General features: G+C 25.0%; 2 protein-coding genes and 1 pseudogene across 2 annotated transcripts in view; 1 reads left to right on the forward strand and 2 right to left on the reverse strand.

Annotated features, from left to right (window-relative positions):
- The window catches only part of LOC122854923 (follistatin-related protein 5-like), a 154,937-nt gene that overhangs the window by 62,301 nt on the left and 67,195 nt on the right, over positions 1-25,441 (reverse strand). The gene's annotated exons all lie outside the window — the stretch shown is intronic.
- Positions 977-2,725, forward strand: LOC122854924. The gene is made up of 5 exons (XM_044155964.1): positions 977-1,044; positions 1,130-1,447; positions 1,551-1,853; positions 1,924-2,247; positions 2,326-2,725. The coding sequence occupies exons 1-5, from the start codon at positions 991-993 to the stop codon at positions 2,722-2,724; spliced, it is 1,398 nt and encodes a 465-aa protein (XP_044011899.1). The 5' UTR covers positions 977-990; the 3' UTR covers position 2,725.
- LOC122854926 lies at positions 11,369-12,794 on the reverse strand (annotated as a pseudogene).

Here is a 25,441-nt window from a genome sequence, read left to right on the forward strand (position 1 = left end):
TTTTATTTTAAAATTTATGTAAAAATATACACATAGTTTTTATCTTTAACTAATTTTTTACAATTAAAACTAATTTTTTAACTAATCAACATTTTGTTTAACAATTTTCTTACCAAATGAGAAATCACGTTTCAACATCGTTTTAACATCTTATCATTGATTCGCTACAAGTTTCTTTTTATATTACAATATAAAATAAAATTGTCAATGACAACTTTTAGAGTCAACTCAATAACAATATACAATAATTATTAATTTTAGTGAAATAATAAAGTAATATATTAATAAATTTCTAGCTTCAATTTATTTAAAGTGTTATTCCTATTATTTCATTACAATATTAATTTGATAATGTATCAAACATATGAAACTTGTGAAATTATCGTTATATTTATATGATCAATTTTTTATTTCGATTATTTGTACCTAAAAATTATTTTCATAAAATTCAAGCGGCATTTTTGTTATTTTTTTATTTAAAAAGAAAAATTAGTTCGTACAAATTTACTAAACCTTCAACTGTTTCAACTTAATACGACCGTTTACATGCTTATCAGACAGTTTAATATTGAATAAATGTGTCATTTGTATTATCTTATACTAAATTGCTAAGTTAAATAAAAGATTGCAAATATAATATAAGAAATGTAAAATGAATAAAAACGTTATATTATATATTTTACAGTACTGTATTTTTGCGTCTGAGTTATACTAAAGTATCAAGTATCAACACTATATAAATTTTACATTTTCTAATGTAACAACAAATATATATTATTTTAAAAATGTTAATTTAATCTTAAATCTTAAATTAAAAAATTTACAAATATAAAAATAAAACAAAAAAACTAATCATTCCTTGAAAAAAACATTGATTTAACATCTGGAAATATAAGCATTTAAATTTATTAATTTTTACATATTGAATTATGAGATTAATTTGCTATTAAAGTTAACCTATAACATTTTTATTTAGTTAATGCTTAATCAATGATGAACTCAATACTTATAAAATGTATTATATTACTGTCTGCATCAATCGAGGTACGTTATAAGCACATATTTTTACAATTAACACTATATAAACAAGAATAAATAATGAATGACAAATTCACATATATTTCAATAGATGATTTTAGCACAGGAAGCGTTAGTAAATTTTTCCAATACAGAAAATTTAGTTACTCTTTATCAATCCCAAAAACTTTTGCTAACTAAAATGTCTTTAGATCAATCAATTTATCTGGAAAAAGCTTTTATGACTACAATGAAAGACATTCATAAAATTTCTGTTGATCAAAAATTTGGAAAAATTAATGATAGTGAATGCTTTGAAAATCAAAAAAACGAGTTGCTCAGTTCAGTTCTGATTGCGATAGAAAAAAATAACCAATGTTGGATTAATCAGACATCAGTTTTTGAAAAGACAGTCAACCTAATATTTAAGGTATATAATTTATTATCTTGTTTTCAAGTACGATATAAAATAATAATTAATAAATTACTTTTCTATTGAATGAAAAATGCATACATTTATTAATTACAATCAGTCAATTGATGTGACAATGACTTTTTCATCATGCTTCGGATCAGAAAATTTGCCAATTGAATCCTTTCAATGTATTGATGAACAAATGAACAATCTTCATGATGAAAATTCGAAAGTGGCTTATCAAAAAATTCTCAATCATTTAAAAAATACTGAGGATACATTAGAAACATCAAAGATTAAATGTATGCAAATTTTTTCGCAAATTGTGAATCCAATTTTACCTTATGTAAAAAAAAGTTTTACAAACTGTGTACAAAAAGAAATATTAAATCAAATTATAGCTTGCACTGATGGGAACCAGGTGAGCTTTTTATTGATTTTTATGTGTGTAAATATGCGTTTGTAATATTTCGTAATTTATTTCATTTTAGAATTGCGATCCATCTCTAGCAAATGTTGATTTAACATCACAATTAAAGAATTTAAATTTAACTACTTTGCACCGAGTGTCATTTACAATATTAAAAATAATGAGAGAAAAATATGAAAGTATGATACAAACTCATGTAGAAATGAATACTCGTCTTCAAAATGATATCGATTCTTCTGATGTTCAAGTAAAAAATATCACCTGTTGTTTGTTATTTCATAAAGTTCTTCTTAATGCAGCAGAAAAATTTACTTTAGATGAAAGTAATAATTGTTTTAACACTGAATTATCTTCCTTCAAAAGTTATGTTACTTCTATTGTCCAGGTAATAATTTGATAATTTTTCTTTTTATGTTAATTAAAAATATATTCTAAATTATGGTTATTTAAAAAAAATATTCAGAAAGAGGCATTAAAATTGAATTTTGACTATTGTTATCAAAATAGTTTATCAGAGTCTGAAATTTTGAATTGCCTTGATCAAACGAGTTTGAGAAAAGCTGCAAGCATGAAAAAAATTTATCAAACAGCTATTGATAATGTGGAAAGTCAAGCTGATTTGTTTTCACTAAATATATATTCATGTTTGAAAACGTCATCGGATATTTTCAGTCAATCTTTGATCTATGCAAATTCTCGTTTCGATAAATGTAAAAAAGACCAAACATTAATATGTCATGATCCATATATTTCAAATGATGATTATAAAATATTATCGTATGTGAGGATTTCAACAAACGAGCAATTGAAGGAGTTGTTGCCAGGAATGAAACGAACTATATCAATTCCCAGACTAGGTTAGACACAAGACAAACATCCTAGTATTTGGTGTGCTCAAGTGGAATAAATATATATCATAATTTTAAATATATTTTACATGTATATATTTTATGTGATTATTTATGAAAATACAAAAAAAATATAGTCAAATAAAATGTTTTAAAGTTAGACTTTCTTTTTTTTTAAAAAAACACAGAAAAAACAGTTTTATAATTTTTTTAAAAAATACTTTTTGAAGGCTTATATAATAGTATATTTATATACCAGCTCGTATAAAATAATCAATATCCATATTTAAAATATATATATATATTTATAAGAGACATTGTCGATTTGGGGATAATCGTTAGCAGTAATGCCCATCAGACTCTTTGACTTGAAAAAGCGACAACCGTGAAACAATAACAAAGATAAATTGCTGCTTGAAAAGTTTTGAGTTTGGGCCAAAGCAGGATGTGAATTTTTTATTATATATATTCTTTTTTTTTTTTTAAAGGAAAAAATTGTTAAACTGCTGAATGACCTCATAATTTACATAAGCACATTTTTTTATTTAAAATGAATTTCCATAAATTAAAAAAAAAAAAAAACAAAAGATAATCATGAGGAAAATTAATTTTGATATAGATAAAATAATTATTTCAATTAGATGGGATTGAAGTTTAAAATTAAATTCAAAAAGAATATTGTTCTTAAACTCGAAAAAATATATATATTTAATGCTGTATCAAATTTTAGTTTGATTAAACAATAAAGTATCCAGGATTATAGGCTTAGTAAAAATGAAGGAGAGTAGATTTTCTCAATAAGAATCAATTTAACGTTAAATGGAGCACGTGAGTAATCGAAGCGTAAACTAACTCTGAATATCAAACAGAATTCTTAGGGTGCACGTATTTTAAACCTGTGCAGATTTAAGACGATGTTTTTCGCATGAGATCATTTTGAATCAAGAAAAAACGTCAGAGTTCAACGACGCCATCCAGACTGGTAATATATAAAGCTTCACAATTTAAAAAGCTTTGGTTAAAATTAAAAAAAAAAAATACACAGAAAAAGTAAATCTATGAAAACTAATGAGTCAAAAGAAATTACTGAATTTTAATTATTTACAGTCGTACAAAATTTTTTGTGGTTAACCTTACACTTTTTTCAACAAGTCAAGACATTTTACGATTTAAGTGTTTGGGTGTTTGAGTGCTTTTTTTTACTCTTTTTTTCATCTTCTTTTATACCGCTTGAAGCAAACTGTGTCGCAATTAATCATTATCTAGATTTATGAATTATAGTTTGACGATTTACGATATTCGAAATTGATTCTTAAAATTTACAGCTGTTTTAATTTATATCTTGGGTGTATGTTTGAACAAATAGAGTCAATGAATCTTTTCTATAGTGTGGTTGTTGAAAACGACACCACGGCCAACGACGTCAATAGTTAATGCTCATTAAATTCAAAACGATAAAAATAAATTAACGATAAAAAATAAATAGTAAAATACAATCACTGATGAGACAAAATCATTACAGTTTTTTACCATCACTATGACTCCAGTATATAAATTCTCCTGATCAATTTCTTGTAATTATATTTTTTTTATTTTACGAGATAATTGTCAAATCAAAGTTTTATTATAACGTTGATTGTGATTTGTATTTAGTGCCAACTCGCTTATGGCATAATTTTGAAAATAAAATGTGCTGTAAATAAAAAAAGCACGTCTGTAAAATTACGTTACAATCGATAGAATATAACCATCAGTGAAAAAAAAAAAAAAAAAAAAACAACAGAAAAATAACATAACTGTTGTAATTATTTTTGTTTTTCATTGGACAAATTTCATCGTTTGAAACACACCTGGTACATAATGATAACCATAAATAATTTTAACGAATATTTTTCATGTTGCATTACAAATTAGTGTACATAAATTCACGCAGGGTAAATATCGTTTATTTGATTATCAAAAAGTTGAACAAGAATATTAGACAACTGATGTTGTTATTATTCTTTTTCAAATGGTAAATATATGTATACAATACATATAAACAAATGCATAAGCAAATATATATATGTACATATATAGAAATTATTAAAAATAAATATAAATTATATTTAAATTTGTGCATACAAATTTCAAATATACTTAATTTCAATTTATTTTATAGTCTTTATATTTTTATATACTTTTTCATATAAATTTATATGAAAAAATATACATAGAAGATACTCAAAATTTATGTGCTTAATCTAAATATGATTCAGATTTATTTTTGATATAATATAAATATTTTTTTGAATATAATTTAGATGTATTTAATATATAATATATCTTTTGATGTAATACACGGAGAGAAATCCGCAGCATATATTACTGTAGTGGTATCGTAAAAATCATAGCCGACGCCATTAAAGCGACTAATCCCCACTTATTATAATGATTATTATTATATTTCATCTAAATTTTTTACTGTAGTCTACCGGAATTTTTGGAAGTCTTGAGTTAATGGTATATTTTAGACCAGAAATTACTGTAGTGTACAGTAGGTTTTCCCGCCAGATGACACGAATATTTATTGGAAATCAAGTGTGTTCCTAACCTCTTCTAAAAAAGTTTATTGTTTTTATTTTATTCATGAATCTAAATAAAAATACGGTGAAACACATGAAAATTATAAAATGGTTTATTTTTTAAAAATTAATAAACACGTTACATTTTTATTTTGATGTTTAAACAATAAAGTTTTATTTAATTTTTTGTGTTGTTTTTTTGTTTTGTTTTGATTAAAATTTTTGTAGTGTAGTAGGAAATTCTAGTCGATCCTGGTGGCCTCCTCACGCAACTTCTCAATTTCCAGTAGACTACAGTAAAAATTGTTTGATACTCTATTTGCTGCGGATTTCTCTCCGTGTATTACATCAATATATTTGAAGCTATTATTTTCTTTTAATTTGCCACAATGAATTAAAACTTATTTTTTAATTTTTTTGTCCACGAGGCACGTGAATTTTTTTTATTTCTAAACTAAATTTTTTACAATTACATTTTATTTAGTAACAGAGTTACTTGTCTTCGAGCGCGGAGCGTGTTACTGTATCCGGACCCTCAATTATATATTTCTCCGAACTTTTCCAAATTTCTCCGCGATTACTCCGAATTTCTCCCAAATTGACCCATGCGGAGAAATGAGTGGAAAAATTTACTCCTCGTTGTTGATTTCAGAAGAATTTCTCCGCGGTAAAATTATTTTTTTCACATGTTTCTCCACGTGTTTTTTTTGCGGAGGAATATTTCCGAACGTTCCCTTACCCAAGTTGATTCGGAGAAACGACGGAAAAATTTTTCCTCGGTTATCACTGTCTAGAGACATTAATTTTTTATCACCCCCAAGTATTGTCATATACTGATTCCCATATAATTTAGCTGCTTGCATGAAGAAACCACTATAGTACTAGTTAGTACTTTTTTAGCATAATCTTCATTTTCGTTTTTATCTTGTAAAATTTGCTTTCCTAAACCTAATCTATTTGATCCTTCACATATAATTTTGAATACATTTTCATTATATAGTTTAATGATTGTATATTTAAAAAGTCGTCATCGCTCTACTTTTTTTGGTTATAAATTGGTGTATCTTTGAACTGTTTAAAAATTTCCAATAATGATAAAAAATCATCATTTTTTTTATCGAATTTTTTTTTTGATTTTTCATATGAAGCAATATTTTGAGTTTTTGGCCTATTATAAATATTTTCTTTTTGTAACATTGCAATTATTGGAATTATTGAATCATGGCGATTATAAATAAATGATTTAACTAAAATAATAGCATGGCATGGTTCCAATGGAAATTCATTTATTTGTAAACCGAGTTTAGTTATTTCTTCATTTAACTCAAGGGCTCCATAATAATGCAATTCTTCAAATGTTTTTGATAATTTTTCTTGTGGTATTGAATCGATAAATTCAAAAAATGAAAAATTAACATTTACTATTTTTTTATACGTAAAAATAAACTTTCAATGTTGGCACATTCTAATTGACATTTTGGACTTTCATTCATTTCATTATAAACTTTTTCAGAATACAGACGATAACATATACCTGGACAAACTCGTTCTGTACGACCGGCAGGTTGTTTAGCACATGCTTTTGAAATTCTTATTATTGGTAATTCATATATTCTTTGCTTATAATACCAATGTGATTCTTCAACAAATCCACTATTAATTATAAAAACAATATTGTCAATAGTCAATGATGTTTGAGCCATATTTGTTGCTAGTATAATTTTTTTTTTGTTGACTTTTGGTGAATTTTTCTCAATTCTAATGAATTCACTTCTGCATGGGCATGTAAAATTAAGACGCTTTTTTCAAAAAAGTTGATATACTCGAGGTACTTGGTCTACAAAACTCTCCTGATCGTTTCATCAAATTGATGAATGTGGGGAAATGAGTGGAAAAATTTCTTCTCGTCGTTGATTTCCGAAGAATTTCTCTGCGGTAAAATATTTTTTTACACGTTTCTCCGCGTATTTTTCTCGCGGAGAAATATTTCCGAACGTTTCTCCACCCAAGTCGATTCGGAAAAAATTCGTAAAAAATTTCTCCGCGTAAAAGACATGCGGGAATAATTTCTTCCCAGTAAAATTATTTTTTTCACATGTTTCTCCGCGTATTCTTATCGCGGAGAAATATTTCCGAACGTTTCTTCACTCAAGTCGATTCAGAGAAAATTCGAAAAAAAATTTTGATACCTTTCTCCACTCATTTCTCCGCACTGGTCAATTTGGGAGATATTCAGGAGAAATCGCGGAAAAATATTTTCACCAGGGATATCAAGAAACTATAAGTGTAAACCACCAGACACCAATTCTCGATATCTTAAAAAAACAATTAACGGAAGCTGAATTAAAAGAAGCAGAATTATTAGCAACAATTAAAGAACAAAATATTCGCAAAACACAAATCATTAATAATAATAAATAATAATAATTGCATAAACAAACTTGAATCAGTATTATCAAAGTTAAGTTCATATTTTTTTTGTTTTACAATTATACGAACACTATTGCATATATCTTGTATTCTCTCACTTAATTCTTGATGATCACAATTTTATTTTGTTAATTAATAGGTGCTGTTGATAACATATTTTTCTTGTAATGACAATTTAGTAAAAATTGATCATATAAATTGTTTGTTTTTATCATCATTTTACGAAAAAATATATTCAATTTCATTTCAATAAAAAAATATATATATCCATATAAATTGAATTTTTGTTTTTTCCTGGTGAAAATTTTTTTATATTCTCAAAAATTGATGAAATTTAAGAATTGATCAACAGAAAAATAATAAAAATAAATTAGTTTTTTATAGAAAAATTATTAAACAATATTCGACTTACAATTTGTTGATAATAAAAATAATCAATAAATAAAAATGACTATTCTGTAAAATTATTATTTGAATCAATTTTTATAAAAATTTATCATAAAAAAAATACAAAAGAATATGTAAAATATTGATTAAGATATTGAATTATTCTATTCATATATTTTCAATTTAGCTTGACTGTCTTCTTTCCAGCTTAGAGACCACCCACTACCTGTGCGCCCATGAATCCTACCGTAGACATAAAGGTAGGAGGTTCATAAATTTGTTGTAGAACAAAATAAGCCAAGAGAGACTTTTCTCGACAGCTGGTTCAGTTTCATTTTATGAAGTGGAAAACTGTCTTATTCATATAAAAAAAAGCCCTCATATTTTCATTAAAAAAAAAAAAATCTGACATAACCAATTTTCTATAAGTTTTTTAATTTGTTGGAATTTTTTCTAATACATATAAAGTTTCGATTTTTTCAAATAAAAATTATCGTTGGATTTTTCAAACTACCAACAAAAAAAAAAAAATTTCATTACCATTATCCTTTAATTCGAGAGTCTTGGTTTTGAATTTTTTGTATAATGAATAGTAATTTTTTAGCTAAGCTATACTTTCATTTTTATGTGCAACATAAATAAATATATTTTTAAAACACATCAGCAAAAAAAGTCAGTACTGTTGAACTTTATGAAATAATAATCAAAGTCAATATTAAGTCAGCTCCCAAGTGAAAAAAATATATTTATTAGAAATATAAAATAAATTTAATTTATATTTAATTCATATGTAATCTATATCTATACAAAAAGTAAATTTATTTCATATATATATTTTTTTCACTTGGGCTTTTCCAACTCTTGACATTTGTTTTCGTATATTTTTCTAACACTAATGGTGATAAAGTGTCCAATTGAACACTCATTCTTACAATTCAAGCGTATCAAATGTTCTAGTCGATCAACTATCTGAAAAGACGGATTAAATGCTTTATTTCTTTTTTGTATCGTAGAATATATCAAACAAAAAACAAAAATAAATTTTTGTACAAAAAGGAGAGTCAAGTATTCGAAATTATTATTATTTTTTTTTTTTTAAACATACAAAAAAAGAGAATATCAAAAAAGTCAAGTACAAAAGTACTAATTTCTTTAAAAATCATTGACCCATATGAATGGTCTTAACTTTGACAAAATTTATACTTGACCGCCGGTTCTTCAAATAAGTTTCAAGCCTACACTTTTATAATTGTTTATAATATTGACGACGGATATCTATTTATACATAATGTACATCTTTCATATATCATGCAATATGCATTATTAGAAGAGGGATAAGCATACCATTTTATGCATATTATTTATGTATACCCACTCTATGCATTATAGATTAAAAGCGCTTACATTTTACTGAACTATATTACTGACGTCATTTTTGCCGCTTAACAACGATTTCAGAAAAATTTGAAAAAATTTTTTCACACATTTCCCATATGGGTTAATTTTAAAGAAATTCAGACTAATCGTGGAGAAATACAAAGTAATCGCGGAGAAATATTTTCACGAGTGGTTGGCTAAGTATGATAGTTCAGTATTAAATACGTATTATGTTTCATATTCGTATTAATCAATTTGATACAGATGATTAGCTTTTCTACTTTTCACTTCTTATTGATGAGTCTAAATTTGTGTGAAGACTCAAAATTTTATTTGAAAGGAACCGGGCGGGGTCAAGTATAAAAATTTTGTCAAAAGTTAAGACCATTCATATGGTCAATGATTTTTAAAAGAAATTAGTACTTTTGTACTTGACTTTTTGATATTCTCTTTTTGTATGTTTAAAATAATAATAATTTCGAATACTTGACTCTCCTTTTTGTACAAAATTTATTTTTGTTTTTGTTTGATATCATATCTTTTTGTAAAGTCTTTTGATCGTTTTACAATTAAAAATAACAACATATCATACGTCCTGATCATCAAAATAAACAAGGTGTTCAAAGCTTGTCTATTTTAGTTATACAAAAAATATTTTTATCTTAAGATATAGAAAAACATGAAGGCGCTTGTTGTTGCTCATGTGAAGCTGCCATTGTGGTATGCAAATGCAAAATTAGGTAAAATTTACATGAAAGCAACAAAAGCACCTTCATGTTTTCATCAAGATAATATTTCTTGTCGGCGAATCGTTGAACTTGCAATAATTCCTGTACAGGACCAAGAATAGCACCCTAGTTCTTATTATTCTTTTAATTGATTTGTTTTAACCTATCCCTGGTAAAAATAATCTGTGAATCTGTTAAAAAATCAAGAAAATGTGAGTTCTATTGCACGTAGCCATTTTAGCATTATTTAAAAAGAAAAAATAATAAAAATAGATGCACATATGAAGATAAATTATTAAAGTATAAATATAAATAGCAAAAGTCTTTTGAAAAAAAAATTTCAGAAAGCTAAATGTCACTTTAAATTAATATTGGCAGTGCAGCTAAAATATACTAAAAAAAGAGAGACGTCTAGAGGAGAGAAAAATAATTGTAAAATTTTATACCAACTGAACGTAAGAAATCTGGTCGATTTGATAAAAACTGATAAAAACGCAAAGACCGTAAATATCAATTATGCTTTAAATATATATTACCGCAACGAAAAAACCTGATTTTTTTTTAAAAAAAAGCTCGACATTGATCTATGGGATCATTACTAAACCTCAGCATCCTCATTCAACTCTATCATATTTTAATTAAATTTCTAAAAAGATGAGAGACAGAAGGGGACAAAATATTTGATGTATAATAAGGCACGGTAGTAGTTACCCTGGTAGAAATATTTCTCCGCCATTACTCCGGCTTTCTTCGGCATTACTCCGTTTTTGGCCCATTTCCGGAGAAATTACTCGGGCATGAGATTAATGTCGGAAAAATAAATCTGCCACACTTTATACTGAATAATTTCTCCGCCATCAACCTCATGGAGTAATTTCTCCGGAAATGGGCCAAAACGGAGAAATGCCGGAATAATGCCGGAGTAATATTTCTACCAGGGTAACTCTCATAATCACATATTCTCATCAACACAAATACGTTTCTTTCTCATACTTGACTCAAGGCACTACCGTGCCTCTTGATAAATAAGTAAACAAACATACTGAAAAACTGAATAAAAATATTAAAAAAAAATTAAGACTCAACTAAAACTAAATAAAGATAATTTGTATTAAAACAAAACCAAAAGAAATTTTTTTTACAATTTATTTATTGTCAATTTTTGATTCCCCAATTTTCTTTTTTCTTAAAAAAAGTATATACAAATATCTACTGAATGTTGTTCCTCAACTGAACAATAGTTATCACGTGAAATTGGTATTTATTTATTTTTTTTTCTTTCACACGTTGATTTTTATGCCATCTAGGTTTATTGTTGTAAAAAAAGAGTGAGTGTTGTTTTTTTAATAAATATAAACATGATTCTAAACATGATGATAGTTTAATATGTGGTCTAATAATTGTATTATTTCTATCAAATGATTGTCCATTTAGTTCAGCTGCTTTTAACTTCATCTTTATTAATTGCACTATTAAGTGGTATTGGTAATGGTAATAAATATTCTGGTCTATATGAATATTTTACTTTACCAGAACTACTATATTCTTCAACTTTAAATTTAAAACAATCAATTGTTGACGATTTGATGAAAAACCAGGATGTCCACGTGATATTAAATTTTCAAACATTCTTGGTGATATACCTTGACGATTATAATCTTCATTATTTAATTTAATTTATTATTATTTGGTTCGATTGAATATTTACCAGATAATAAACCACAACCAAGTTTTGATATTTGTGTATCGAAATTATTTGCTGGATCATTATAATTATCATTAAATATATTAACTGATTCATCAACTTATTTTTTAATAAAATCTGGTATTATAAATAATGACATAACACAATTTAAATAACATAAATTACCAAGATTATTTAAACCAGTATAACCAGCACCATAAATTGGTATTAATACTTGATGCTTTCTTGTAATGCATTCACAAATTTTTGATTTAAATCAAGCTCAAGTTCAATCATTGATTTTTCAGTTTTATCCATATTTGAAATACTGATACCTAATGTGATAAATGTATTATTAAATTTGGATCATCAACCATATCATTTTCATCATATGAATAAACATCACCATTACCTTTTTTGTTGTATTGCCTAATTTAACAGCAAGTGGATAACCAGTTGTACGATAATGCTTAATTACATGCGATCATAATCATTACCACCAGTACCATAAAAAATTTACGTCCATAATATACTACCATCAGTTAAATTTAACCATAAATTTTGTGTCAAATCACATTTTCACATTTCCAATTAGTTGGTGGTATTTTTTACCATTATTTAATTGTGGCAATGTTGTTGCATCTAAAAATTCAAAACAAATAAATATTTATACTTAAACATTATTATTTTTTGTATAATTACTTTGTTATTATTCTTGCTTTTACCATCCCATGTACCAGCTAGCTTCTCTTTTCAGCAATTTTAATTGCTGATTCAGCTTTCAATATTCCAGTAATCGATTTTATTATCTGTAAAATTAATTTTGATATGTTTATTTATATTTCAATTTGTATATTATTATTAGCGTTATTTATTTATACCTGTTCTGGTAAATCAACTGATGGATATATCATACTTGTGGGAACATTATTATTTCATAAGTTTCAATTATATTTAACAAAAGTCACGACTAAAACATAGAAATGTTTTCAAACTGATGAATAATCCATTTGGTGATTCCTTGAATAATATAAATTAAATAATTTATAAATGTTTTTTTCATGTTTAGAAATATATATTAAATAATTTATAAATTTTTTTTTCATGTTTAGAAGTTTTATAGTTCAAAATTCATTTTTTAAACAATTATTTTAGCGGTGTATCAAATGAAAATACACTTTCATGTAAATTTATAAAATATTGATAATTTGTAAATAATAAATAAATAATGAACAAATGATACATACCTTAAATATTTTCGGTGGATGTTTTGTATGTATATATAAAATAAAAAAATATATTTGTCATGAGATGCTGAATTTCTTGATGACATTTTTCAGGACCATATTGACAACAACTCTTGAATGTTTTTTTTATATGCTGTCAAGAATCATGAGTGCATTTTGGGATTTTTACTACTGAACTATGAGCTCATCATAAACAATATTCATTTATATTATTTATTTATATATTTTTATGTTGTTTATGTTTGTTTATTTTTTCTTACATTTAACTGCATTTGACGTGAAGTCAACATATTCTGGAGGTTATGTTTGTTGAATATAAAATAAAATAATAATAAAATTATGCAGTGCAGCCAATATAGCAACACAAAAAAAAAGAAAAAAGAAAATAATTACAGTTACCATACCAACTGAACGGAAGAAATCTGGTCGATTTGAGAAAATGAAAAGACCGTAAATATCAAAATTATGCTTTAAATATAATTGAGCAACGGAAAAATCTGATTTTTTTTAAAAAAAAAGCTCGACATCGATTTATGGGATCATTACCAAACCTCAGCATCCTCATTTAACTCTATCATATTTTAATTAAATTTCTAATAGATTCGCGACGGAAGGGGACAAAATATTTGATGTATAATAAGGCACGGTAGTAGTAGTTAAAATCTCATCTCACACATATTCTCATCAACACACATAAACTTTCTTTCTCATACTTGACTCGAGGCACTACCGTGCCTCTTGATTTTGTGTATCATTAATTTCAACCATACTATTGAAGCATTTAGAGAATAATTTTTAAATGTCCTTCCTCGCAATATTTATGTCCATTTCAGGAGTTTTTAAAGTAATTCTGTACCAATTAAATACGCTCAAGACATTACGTAAACTTTATAGTTTGAATGACTGCCTTTAACATTTGTTTGTTCTTCAACATCTCAAGAAACCTTAATTGAGACTTAAGTGAATTCACCAATCCGCAAATGGATATTGATTATTTTCACCGTTTTTCTTTTTAATGTTTCTAAAACAAAGTATGCAATTTATAAATTCTAGTAATGATATTGATCTAATTATTTATAACAAAATAAATATTATTCTAAAAAATTATGGTTTACGTTAGTGGATAAAAACGTTATGTAAAATTCTAATGATCATCATCATTTAGAATGAACGATTACATACTTCTGTGAAAAGTTACTAGATTATAAGATTCTTTTTTTTTTTTTCTTATTCACATTTATACTACCTATATTTTCTATAAATAAATATGATATTTTATAAACTTAACTGCTAAATTGAATTTACAATCTCATCTTGTAAAAGAAAATCACGTCTTGCTAGCGAACATCATTTTACCTTAAGAAAATGATTTTTTTTACAAAATAATATAATGCTTGTTTAGCTTTTTTTATTGAAAAAAAATACAATGAAAGTATTATTATTTTTCTCACGCTGTGTTATTGTGGTTAAAAAATAAGAGGGTAATTCATAACAACGAAAACAATAGAATACTTTATTAAAAAAAAAAAAGTAGTAAAAATAAGCAGACTATAAAATTTTTTTTCTCTTAACAGATTTATGAGATTTAAATTGAATAATTATTAATTCTTTCCATATAAATATTTTTGATATATTATTAATTCAATTAAAAAAACTTTATCGATTTTTTTATCGTATATTTTCGTAAACGATTTGGACTGCGCAACTCACTTGTCATGGAAGTATATATGCTGATGGTAGCCAAAATGACTAAAGTGAGCATCCCCATTCGACAGCGTAATGCATAAGTAAATAGCATGAAATTGTCGACAAATAGTTTCTCATCGCTTAGCCATCTCGAACGTGTTATATCAGACTCAAGTAAAATCACTTAGATTAAATCAGCTTTTTCTTTTCGAATTTCGACTTCAAAAATTTATCAATTATTTTACATTTTCAATTAATATTCAACCATAAACTAGAGATTTATTAATTTCTTCAGGCAGTGTTAATTTATAATTTTTCTTTCAACCTGAGTCACTCAATTTTCTTGAACGTTTTTTATGATCAATATCAACCATCAAATTTCAACTATCACTCATTTACGTTCATATTTTGTATCCTGAAGTAATAAAAATTTAAAAAGATTAACAATAAATAATAAATATAAACGTTATCACCGTATTACTATTAACAAATAGACCTAACTGTTATTTAAAAATATTTCAAGTTTAATTTAAATACAAATATATACTCTTGACATTAATAAAATATATTTTCAACATAATTTGATATGAAATTTTACATAGAGACACTTAGAAATTAAGGATTGATTACTTATGTGCTCATGAAAGCATCTTGTATATGTTGTACCTTAGTTGAAGTGAGGGTTTGAAGGAGATCAAATATGTTCTAGTAGCTGTATATGTCAAAAATAATTAAAGTAAAAAAAAGTTATAAGTTAGCTCATTAGAAAATTATATTAACTTCTTTTTTATCTATTTTATTTCAAAGAAATAATGTTTTTATATAAGTTGTTCGTAGTTCTTGCTGATTGAATCTTTCAATGTGATCATGAAAATTAGGTGTTGAGTCATTTAATCAATTTGATGGTGATTGAAGCAGGCAATGGGTAGCACTAAAAGTTAAGGAAATCAGTTCAAGTTTTCTCAAGTGAATAATTTATTTCTCATATTTTTTTAAATATCTAATGAAATATAATGATTTTTTTATCTGATCTGCATCAGTTTATTTATTTATTTAACTTTAAAAAAAAGCACAATATACCATTATGAACCAGGTCATAGCAAAACACCAAAGTCAATCCATTCTCACTTGAAGAAAAAAAACTATTTTGAGATAACTCTCAGTCAAAATACTTGAGCTAAAAAAGTCGATAAGAAAAGGTGTAGTAAGAAGATAAACTAGTAATTAATAATATATAAAAAATAATCCTGTAAAATGTGAAGAAAATGATACTGAAGATTGATTTGAAACATTAAAATAATCTCTAGTAATAAATGTAAGATTAAGTTTAATAAAAAACGAATGAAAAAAAGTAAAAACTATTTTTTAAAACATATTTTATATTTATTTTTATTAACATAAAAAATATAAATAAAAGTATATTTAAAATTTGTATTTGTTCAAATCTAAATGTAATTTATATTTATTATTAATAAAATTTACATTTACTTTAAATGTAATTCAGAATTTTTTTCATTAGTATTTTAATTTCGTAAACATGATCAAAAGTAAATCAAACAATTGTTTGTTAATAAAAATTGCTATACAAGGTGTTTGCTGCAGCAACACATGTACATGCACCTAAATAATGTAATGGTAAAACAAAGACAATATTTTTTTAGTTTAAAAATGTATATAATTTTCATATGTATTATTGTAGAAATTTAACAAATAAAATATAATAAATAGCATTACTGGATTACGACGTGAGTAAGATCGAGGATAAGTTAAGTATTATACCTAGGAAAAGCTACGCTTTTGACCCTATAGCATACCTCCTAAAATCGACTGTAACGTTAGACACAATCTCTAACGTTATATACCTAGAGACTTCTATATATATGCAACTATGATTCAGCAACTATGAGTTAAACAAAGCATACACTAGTAAGAGTATATAAAATTAAATTTCCTCGGGCCAAAGAGTACAGTCGGTGGTAAGGTGGGATGTTGGAGAATGAACAATTTCTGTCTTCTTTAATCCTACTGTTAGCCTAATCCGCTCATCATTAGAAGTTTACTTGAATTCAAGTATGGGTGAGTCCAACTGTAAACAAAGTTCCAGTTTACTTGGACATGCCAGACTAAACGTTGAGCGTTACTACTTAACTGGGAGTCTTACTTGTCCCCAGTACAAAAAGTATATATAAGTATTTAAAATATATTTAGAATATATATATGGAGCGTTGGCCCATATTATCTATGCATATATATTTTTTTAATTTACTTTATATTTATACTGATTATGCAAATGAAATATATTTTTTTCACAAAGTGCAGTATAAAAATTACTGTGATCCTGGATGCTTTCCCACTATTTTTGAGCATATATATATTTTAAATAATATTGATTTGGCAGATGAAACATTTTATTTTATTTTTTAATAAAAACGTAAAATTTAAGCGAATTTATTATAGCATATTGCTTTTGAAGTGGATCGTCATTAGTTGTAGAGTGATTTTATGATTTATTCAATATGACAATATTCATACTGAGTTAGCAACTATCAATTAAATAACGTTTGATACTAAAATTTTTTGATAAAAATAATTTTTTTTTGTATGGACAATGTGATGTAAAAATTAATAAGTCAATGAAATCAAAACTTTTAAATTTTCAAAACGTTGGTTAAAAAATAACATTATATGAAAATTATTTGACCAATATATATGTATATATCAGCTACTTTATTATTAATCACTGAGTCAAAAGCGCTTGTGTTGGTTACTGAAGCAAATTAACTAACCGTAAGAGAAACTGTTATACAATTTTCAACCGTTGATCACAAGGGATCCTTGGAAATTTGGCGAGCGAGTTACGCTTTAACGATCTACATAGCTAATCCATCTGAACCTCAACTACTTTTTAGGATAGTCCACTGTCAGTATAATCCTGCCTCTTTGCTTTTCAAGTCTTCAATGTGCATACAAGCGTTTAACCAAATTAAAATTAGAAATTTTCATTGAAATATTTTGCTTTGTTGAAATATTTATATCACCTCTTTTGAATTTATGCTTAGTTAATTATCATCAGTAATTCGAAATATATTATTTATATTTATTTTCCTGAAGTAATTCTTGATAAGTTATTTCATTTTAGAGATTGATTGATTGATTATAAATTTTTATTGTTTAAATTTTAAACAAAAATAATGAAATTTTACAGAGTTGTCATGTTGTTTCGAAGTGATATAGTTTGTAGATATGTGAGTATAATGAGAGTATACAGGTTTTTCTTAGAGAGAGAGAGATTAAAAATTAGATCATACACCATCAAATGCATTTAAAAGTCAATCACCAAGTGTTGATATGTTTACTTTGATATTTTTTTATATTAATAAAATTATATTCAGGATTTGAGTTATTTTATTGAATCGTCAAACTGGCTGTCAGGTAGTTCAAGTTGCACCAAGTACATCAAGGAGGTTATATGTACCAAGAGGAGTGTTTAAACCGCAGTTCACGCAATCGATTACACTCTCATTCCTAATTCCCCAAGGCACTTTTTGTGACTCTTTTCGTTTATAAGATCTTTTCTTTAAGAAAATCTCATGGGTTTCTTAGTCAGTTAACCACAAAGATGAATGAAAAAAAAAAAAAAAATGATCTACTTTAGACTTTTGTTAATAGCCCAACAATATATCGATCGTGATCTCGTTACAAATTGTATATATTCTAAACTTTTTTGTAATTACAATAGTTTCTAAAATATCTTGAAGCTTAAATAACTTTAAAGTTTTTTATTTTTTTGTTATCTGAACTTTTTGATTAAAAATATTACAGTTTTATTCAAATCAACTTGTTTATATTTAAATTTTCATTAAATGATGTAAAAATGAAAATAAAATAAAACAAAATTTTTCACAATTTTATATAACAGCTTATTTTTATTAATAGAAAATTACAATCATGATAAGAAATTTCAAATTGTTGTTAACAAAACACTATCATGATTGTTATAGGTGTAGATATGTTTTTTTAAATTTCAAGTAATATTTCTGGTTTAATTTCCCAAGGGACTACTCACATTTGATATCAATTGTTCTCCAAAGTCAAATTGAAGTCAACTGAAGTTACCTGGAAAACATTATTATTGGTAATCAAATTTTATAATTTATTTTATTCTTCGAAAGCACTTGAATTCCTTCCACGAACTAACATGAATTACATGACTTATTTTAAATGACAATTCATTCTATCTATATTTATTATTATTATCAATATTGTTTCGTGATAATTAATAGACCAAATATATGCCTATAATTATTATAATAGTTGTGCCAAGTTTGTTTGTAAGTTAAATCCACAAAAAAGATGTTCGTTAAAAGACGTAAATTTTCAAATACTCGATAAGGATGAGCGCGGGTTAAGAAGACAAACCTAGAAAAAACTCTTGGGAAAAGGTTTATAATGGGCCAAGAAATTCGTGGGAGTATATATTCATAAGACGTTTACATGGTAGAGGTTGGGCAGCATTAAATCTTCTTACTCTGTACTACTTTAACTCTTACTCTTTTTTTATTCTCGAGTATGCGTTCTCTCTTATTTTTTATCTTTATTTTTATATATTTTTTTCTCTTCTCTTTTCACTAGAAAATTCCATGCTCCATTTCCACCGATTTGCGACCAATTGACAAAGTATTACAAGCTTCACGTTGAACTTGACTTTTTATTTATTTTTTTATCTCTTGAAATATTATTATTATTTATATAAACTCGGAAAACGCAGATTTTTATCTTCAGGTATATTTTCGACATTTTATTTTTGATGATAATTATTTTTTGTACAATAAAAACATTTTTAATATGCACTTTAAAATGATTAAATTTTTCATTTATTTTCATTCACTTTATTTGCCAATTAAATTAAAATAAAACAATTATCAAAGAACACTGAATATTGTGGTAAAATTTAAAATATTGGGTATAATAATTTACTTTTTTATTATTTTTATATTTCGATTTATATAGTGGTTATTAAAAAAAAATAACTCATATAAAAAATTCAAACAAAAAAAAAGTTGTGGTATAAAAATAATCATGGAGTACTTCAATACGGATTTTTAGTTTGTTTTAAAATTTTCAAACAATTGAATATGGCACTTTATGTACAATGTGGAATATATAGAATGATATTTCTGTATAAAGTGTACTCAAATATTTTACTCACTGTTAAAGTTTCTCTTGTATACTTTTTACAATAAAATATACATATCAAAGATTGAGAAAAAAAATATTTTTATTATTTTTTCTGAAGCAGAGAAAAACATATTTTTTTTTCCTTCCATCATTATAAAAACATCACGTTTCTCTACTTTTTATATAGATTATCTTATGTACAAAGAAAAAAAAATTCATAAAAAGCACAGGAAAACACTTTAAGCTATCAATTATTCGTGATCAATATACATCATGTACATTGTATGTAGGTGGATATTTTACATGTCATAGAAAAGAAAAAAAGAAAAATCTCAAAAAATATTTTTATATGTATAAAAATATCAATGATGAAATTTGAATTTTTTAGTATAAAAAAATAAAAACTATATAACACACTTTATAGAAAAAACAATTTTTAAAAATTCAGTTTATTTTTTCAAATGCACAATATCCTATAATAAAACAAATTGTAAATAAAAAAAAGAAAAATGATACTTTTTATTTTACCAAGCAATTTTCTTGATAATAAAATTCCAATGATATCAAAATAGTGTTCTATAAAAAATACAATAAAAAAATATATGAAAACACAAACAAAAAATATTACAAACAACAGTAAAGAATATCTATAGATATATATTTTTTTATTTTTTTACAGTCAATAAATCATACATTTAAAAAGTTAATATTCGAATATTATAACTGTCAAAAAAGTGCAGTAACTATTAACTCAAAAACACTGTATATATTATCCACAGATATCGATATTTATCATTATTTTTTTTATATGTATGTCTTGAATTTGCCATGTATCTACTCTCTTGTCAAATCTTTTCCCAAGAGTTTAATCGTAAAACTTTTTAGTTTTATCGCGCGACTCAGGGTTTATATAAAGTATATACTCTTTTCTCAAGCACATTTTTCTTTATGTAACAAAAAAAAATAACACAAAAAAGTGTTATATATATTTACAAGTACTGTTTGTCTTGTATTAACGTGTTGAAAGAGAGTCAACAACAACGAAAACTACTATTATTAACGTGTACCTCAAAAACTTCTATAGATCATAAAAAAGTTTTGTGGTAATTTTTTTTTTTTTTCTTCACAAGAAAATAAAACAAAGAAATTATACATTTTACTTTTTGTATATTTTCTTGGTTCAACTGTGATTAATGACTATTGTGATATTTTACGACAAAAAATATATTAGTTAACTTTTTAATTTATTCGTTTTATATTTTATTTTTCGTATGTATATTTTTTTTTCATTTAAAAATTATATAAATTGAAGGAAATGATAATTTTTCAATTAGCGTGATTTAATAAAATAATTAAATTGTGGTGTATTTTTATATTTATTTGTAAATTCATCAGAAATAATTTAAACGAAGAAATTTAGTAATTAAAAACTGTCTCGAAGAAAGCATAGATTTATAATTATATCAAAGAAATTTTATTCACATTTAAATTGTGTAAACTATATCGTTTCGACAGAATATTCATTTATTTTTTTTTTAATTTATATATCGATATATATCGATATATATATATTTTTTTTGAGTTTCGTATTGATAAATACTGAATTAAGGCTTACGAAATATTCTAAAATAAAATCAATCAAGAATAGTCATAGAATACTATTTTAATAATCCAATAGAATTATATATTTTTTTATCAATTAATAGTAACTGTGATGATTGATTTTTTGAAAAATAAATAAATAAACAGGCTCTATACAAGCTTTAACAATAACTTGAAGTCAAATTTTAGGAAAATATATTTTTGCCATTAAACTTTCGGCCCTGTTAAACCAACTATACTTGTATGATGAAAACTTTTGTAATATCGCGTCTGAACCAGCTGCTTGACTCTTTTATCTCTTCAACATTTATATTCTACATTGCATCTTTCCATGCTTCTGCATTGTCATTTCAGCGTCGTATGTCAACAAAAATGTTCACAAAGAAAACAAACTATTGTTAAAGTTTTTTCCTACATCAGTTTTTGAAAATTGAAATTACTGATAAAAGAAAACATAATAAAATTCCGTTTCGGATTAGCAATATATTATATCAATTTAAATACAACACTTGTAAAAAACTGGTTCAATTGACAATTCATATTTTAAGAAGCTTCGACTTTTATAAATAAGTTTTAATACATGTATATTGGAAGGTCGTGACAACTAATGACTGATTTTGACTAGAAAAAAAAATTAAATATTTCTCAAAATATTTCTACCGATTGTCTCTATCAATAATTTTGTGAAATTTATCATTATTTACTTAGTTGAATAATCATTAGAACTTGAACATGGAGTTTATCATTGATTCATCATGAATAAATTTTTTTTTCGTGCATAGTCAATGTAGATAATTGATCAAAGGATTGGGCATTGATTACATGCAAATGTAGACACATGTACGACTTTGATGAAATATTAGTTTATATCATCTTTGAATTTCATATGCAGCTTAGTAATTTTGACAAAACTCACCTAAAACAAAATTAAACAAAATAAAATAATAATAATAAAATTATAAAAATATATATTTAAAAAATAATAAAGTTCTTCATTTATGCTCAAAGGATTTTTATTAAAAGTTCAATGTGTTATTTAAAATTAAGTTAAAAATAATTTTGTTTAACTTTAAATTGCTTAAATAAAACTTTAAATTGAATAGTGGTTCCGAATTTAAACTTTCTCATGTAATTATAATAGTACAGTCACCTATAAAATAAAAAAATCAGTTGTCCTTGCTTAAACAATAATTATATATGTCTATAAAAATGCCAAGGTTCTTATTAATCATCTTCAATATCCATATATATTTATTCATTTTATTTTTTGCTATTCAATTAAAAACACATTGCATAATTTTGTGTTATTTTTTTGTTTAGTCATGTTTTTATTTAATGTTTCTTTTGCTAATAATAATAATGATAATAATAAAGAAGAGAATAAATAAAAGTGAATGTATATCAAAAAAGTTTCAACAAAAAAGTAGTATTTTCATTGTCATTCTTGGATGATTTAATGAATCACTGAGAAAAAGAAAAAACTTTTTTGCTAAAAATGTGAATAAGTCATTTTTGAAAATATCCAATAATGTACTTCATACATATATGGATAGAAAAACATTACAAGCAAAATGTGTAATAAACTAAACTTTACTTCAATAAGTATAATACACAATGCTTGTCCTAATTCAATACCAAGGCATATACAAACAACACGAAAACTCAAGACATCTTATTTAATCTCTTTTAAAGTTTCTCATTTATCTACGTGAATTTTGTATTATTAAAAAACTTTAGAAAATAGAATAAAAAAAGACACATAACTTCGTATCCTTAATCTTCGGAAAATAAAAAAAAATTCTTTAAAAACTTGTAATAAAATTCTATGTCAATATTTTATTATTATAAAACATTTTTTTCTCCTTGAGTATATTTTTATGATTTTGTCATTATAAATTTTCATTGTGAATATTATTAATTTTTTTTTTTTTTATTAAAAAAATATTGTAGTGTTAATTTTTATTATTTATAGAGGGTCATTGAGGCGATAGTAAAAAGCATTATTTTTTGACCTGAAAATTATCGTTGCTTGAATAAACAAATAGACTTCAAGATCATCTTGACACTGATGATTATCTAGGTATTAGCGCTACCGTGTTCCGGGAATCCATGCTGTAAGAAAGTGCTTTCGAACTCTGACATCACTACCTCCATTACCACTGATTCATCTTAATTTATCAACAAGAAAAACACGTAAATATATATTTTCAAGTACTTACAATCGAACTTTATTATTGATCTTAATCTTAAATTACAATTTTGCTTTATAATTTTTTTTTCATTTAAATTTCTATTCACAAAGAAAAAAAATTTATTTTTAAACATAATTACATTAACATATATAAAATTCTTAGAATTATATTTTATTTAAAAAGTGACACTGTGATTTATTAATTTTCTAAATGAGATAACAGATAAAAATAAACATAAAAATTTCATAATTTTAAAAGATAAGCTTTCCGTTTTACAAATATATTATCATTTTTTGTTTATTTTAGGAAGTAAATACAAAGAATATTTTAAAAATATTCGGGATATGGCAATTGAACTCTAGAATAATTATTTTCTTGCCACCAAGAAATTGGCTCCATTAAAAACGCATAGTCAATTACTGAAGATTTCGAATTGCTATCATAGTACGTGGCAGAAATGAGACAATCTTTAGTATAGAGATGCTTAAAATTTTTTTCTAAAAACTCAATAGATAATTTAAGTGAACAGCTATTATCATCATGTCCAATATGTTCAATTTCCGGCATTGCCACTGATGTTGATGTATTGTCATACGTTTTAACTTCGTCATGAAAATAAGATGGATGAAACAATGTCACTTTATTATATAAAAAGTAACAAGTTTTCAATTGATATTTCAAAGATGGAGTGAGTATTGTTATTGTCTTACTATTGTAATTAGCTCTTCTCATGATATTAGTAGCACTGATGTACTTTGCCCTAAAATTTTCCCACCATGTTTGAGGAATTAAATTAATTGGATAGCTTCTTTCAGACTTGCTTATAAAAAATTTACTTTTCCACCAAGGTGTATGTTCATGTTCTTCATGCATTGTCAATTCTTTTGTAAAAAAACTACCTCCATCATGCATAAATAGTTCTGGAGAACGACTTATTATTATTTCAAATGAGCAGGTGTTATTGTTACCTCGAATAAATGTGAATACTCCATTTTCATAAAATGATTTTTTTTTATCATAAAGTTGGATATAATAACTTTTCTTGGTCGATTTTACTTCTAATATACATGAAAGTATATCTTCACTGTTTGCCTGAGGCAGAACAGTTATTATTTCTGGATCGTCAAATCTGCTGGATCGAAATTCTTTGTTGTCTATCAATAAACAAAAAAAAATTATTATCTTGAAATAAACACTGATGAATATTAATTATGAAAGATTCAACAATCAAACTAATATTGGATAATTTAAGGGTATAAATTTAAGTATATTAAAAAACTTACTACATAGAATATTTTTCGATTGAATCAGCAGAAAAAAATATCCCAGAAGAATAGATAGATCCATTATATGTTCATTCAACGACGTATCGAATGACTTTGGATATATTTTAAATATTAAATTATCTTTCACATGTATTTTTAATTCTAATGTATTAGTGATAAGGTGACACGGTTCTCTAATACAATGAAAGTAAAAATGGATAGTATATATTTTAAACATCGAAATGATCAGATGTTTTATTTTATAATTCTCACACAATCAAAAACTACAATAAATTTTTGATAAAAAAAACCAATTAGTGTTAGAGTCCAAAGTCCACATGATATTTTTATGATCATTATTAGGATTTAATCATAAATGACGTTTTAAAAA

Source organism: Aphidius gifuensis, linkage group LG4, assembly GCF_014905175.1.
Source record: "Aphidius gifuensis isolate YNYX2018 linkage group LG4, ASM1490517v1, whole genome shotgun sequence".
NCBI lineage: Eukaryota > Metazoa > Arthropoda > Insecta > Hymenoptera > Braconidae > Aphidius > Aphidius gifuensis.

What these genes read in the sequence shown, in the direction of transcription:
- LOC122854924 (XM_044155964.1), top strand. Translation starts at nt 991, where the DNA reads ATGATGAACTCAATACTTATAAAATGTATTATATTACTGTCTGCATCA. An exon ending in CAGTCAACCTAATATTTAAG is followed by an intron (nt 1,448 to 1,550) that starts GTATATAATTTA and finishes AATTACAATCAG; the next exon opens with TCAATTGATGTGACAATGAC. An exon ending in CTTGCACTGATGGGAACCAG is followed by an intron (nt 1,854 to 1,923) that starts GTGAGCTTTTTA and finishes ATTTCATTTTAG; the next exon opens with AATTGCGATCCATCTCTAGC.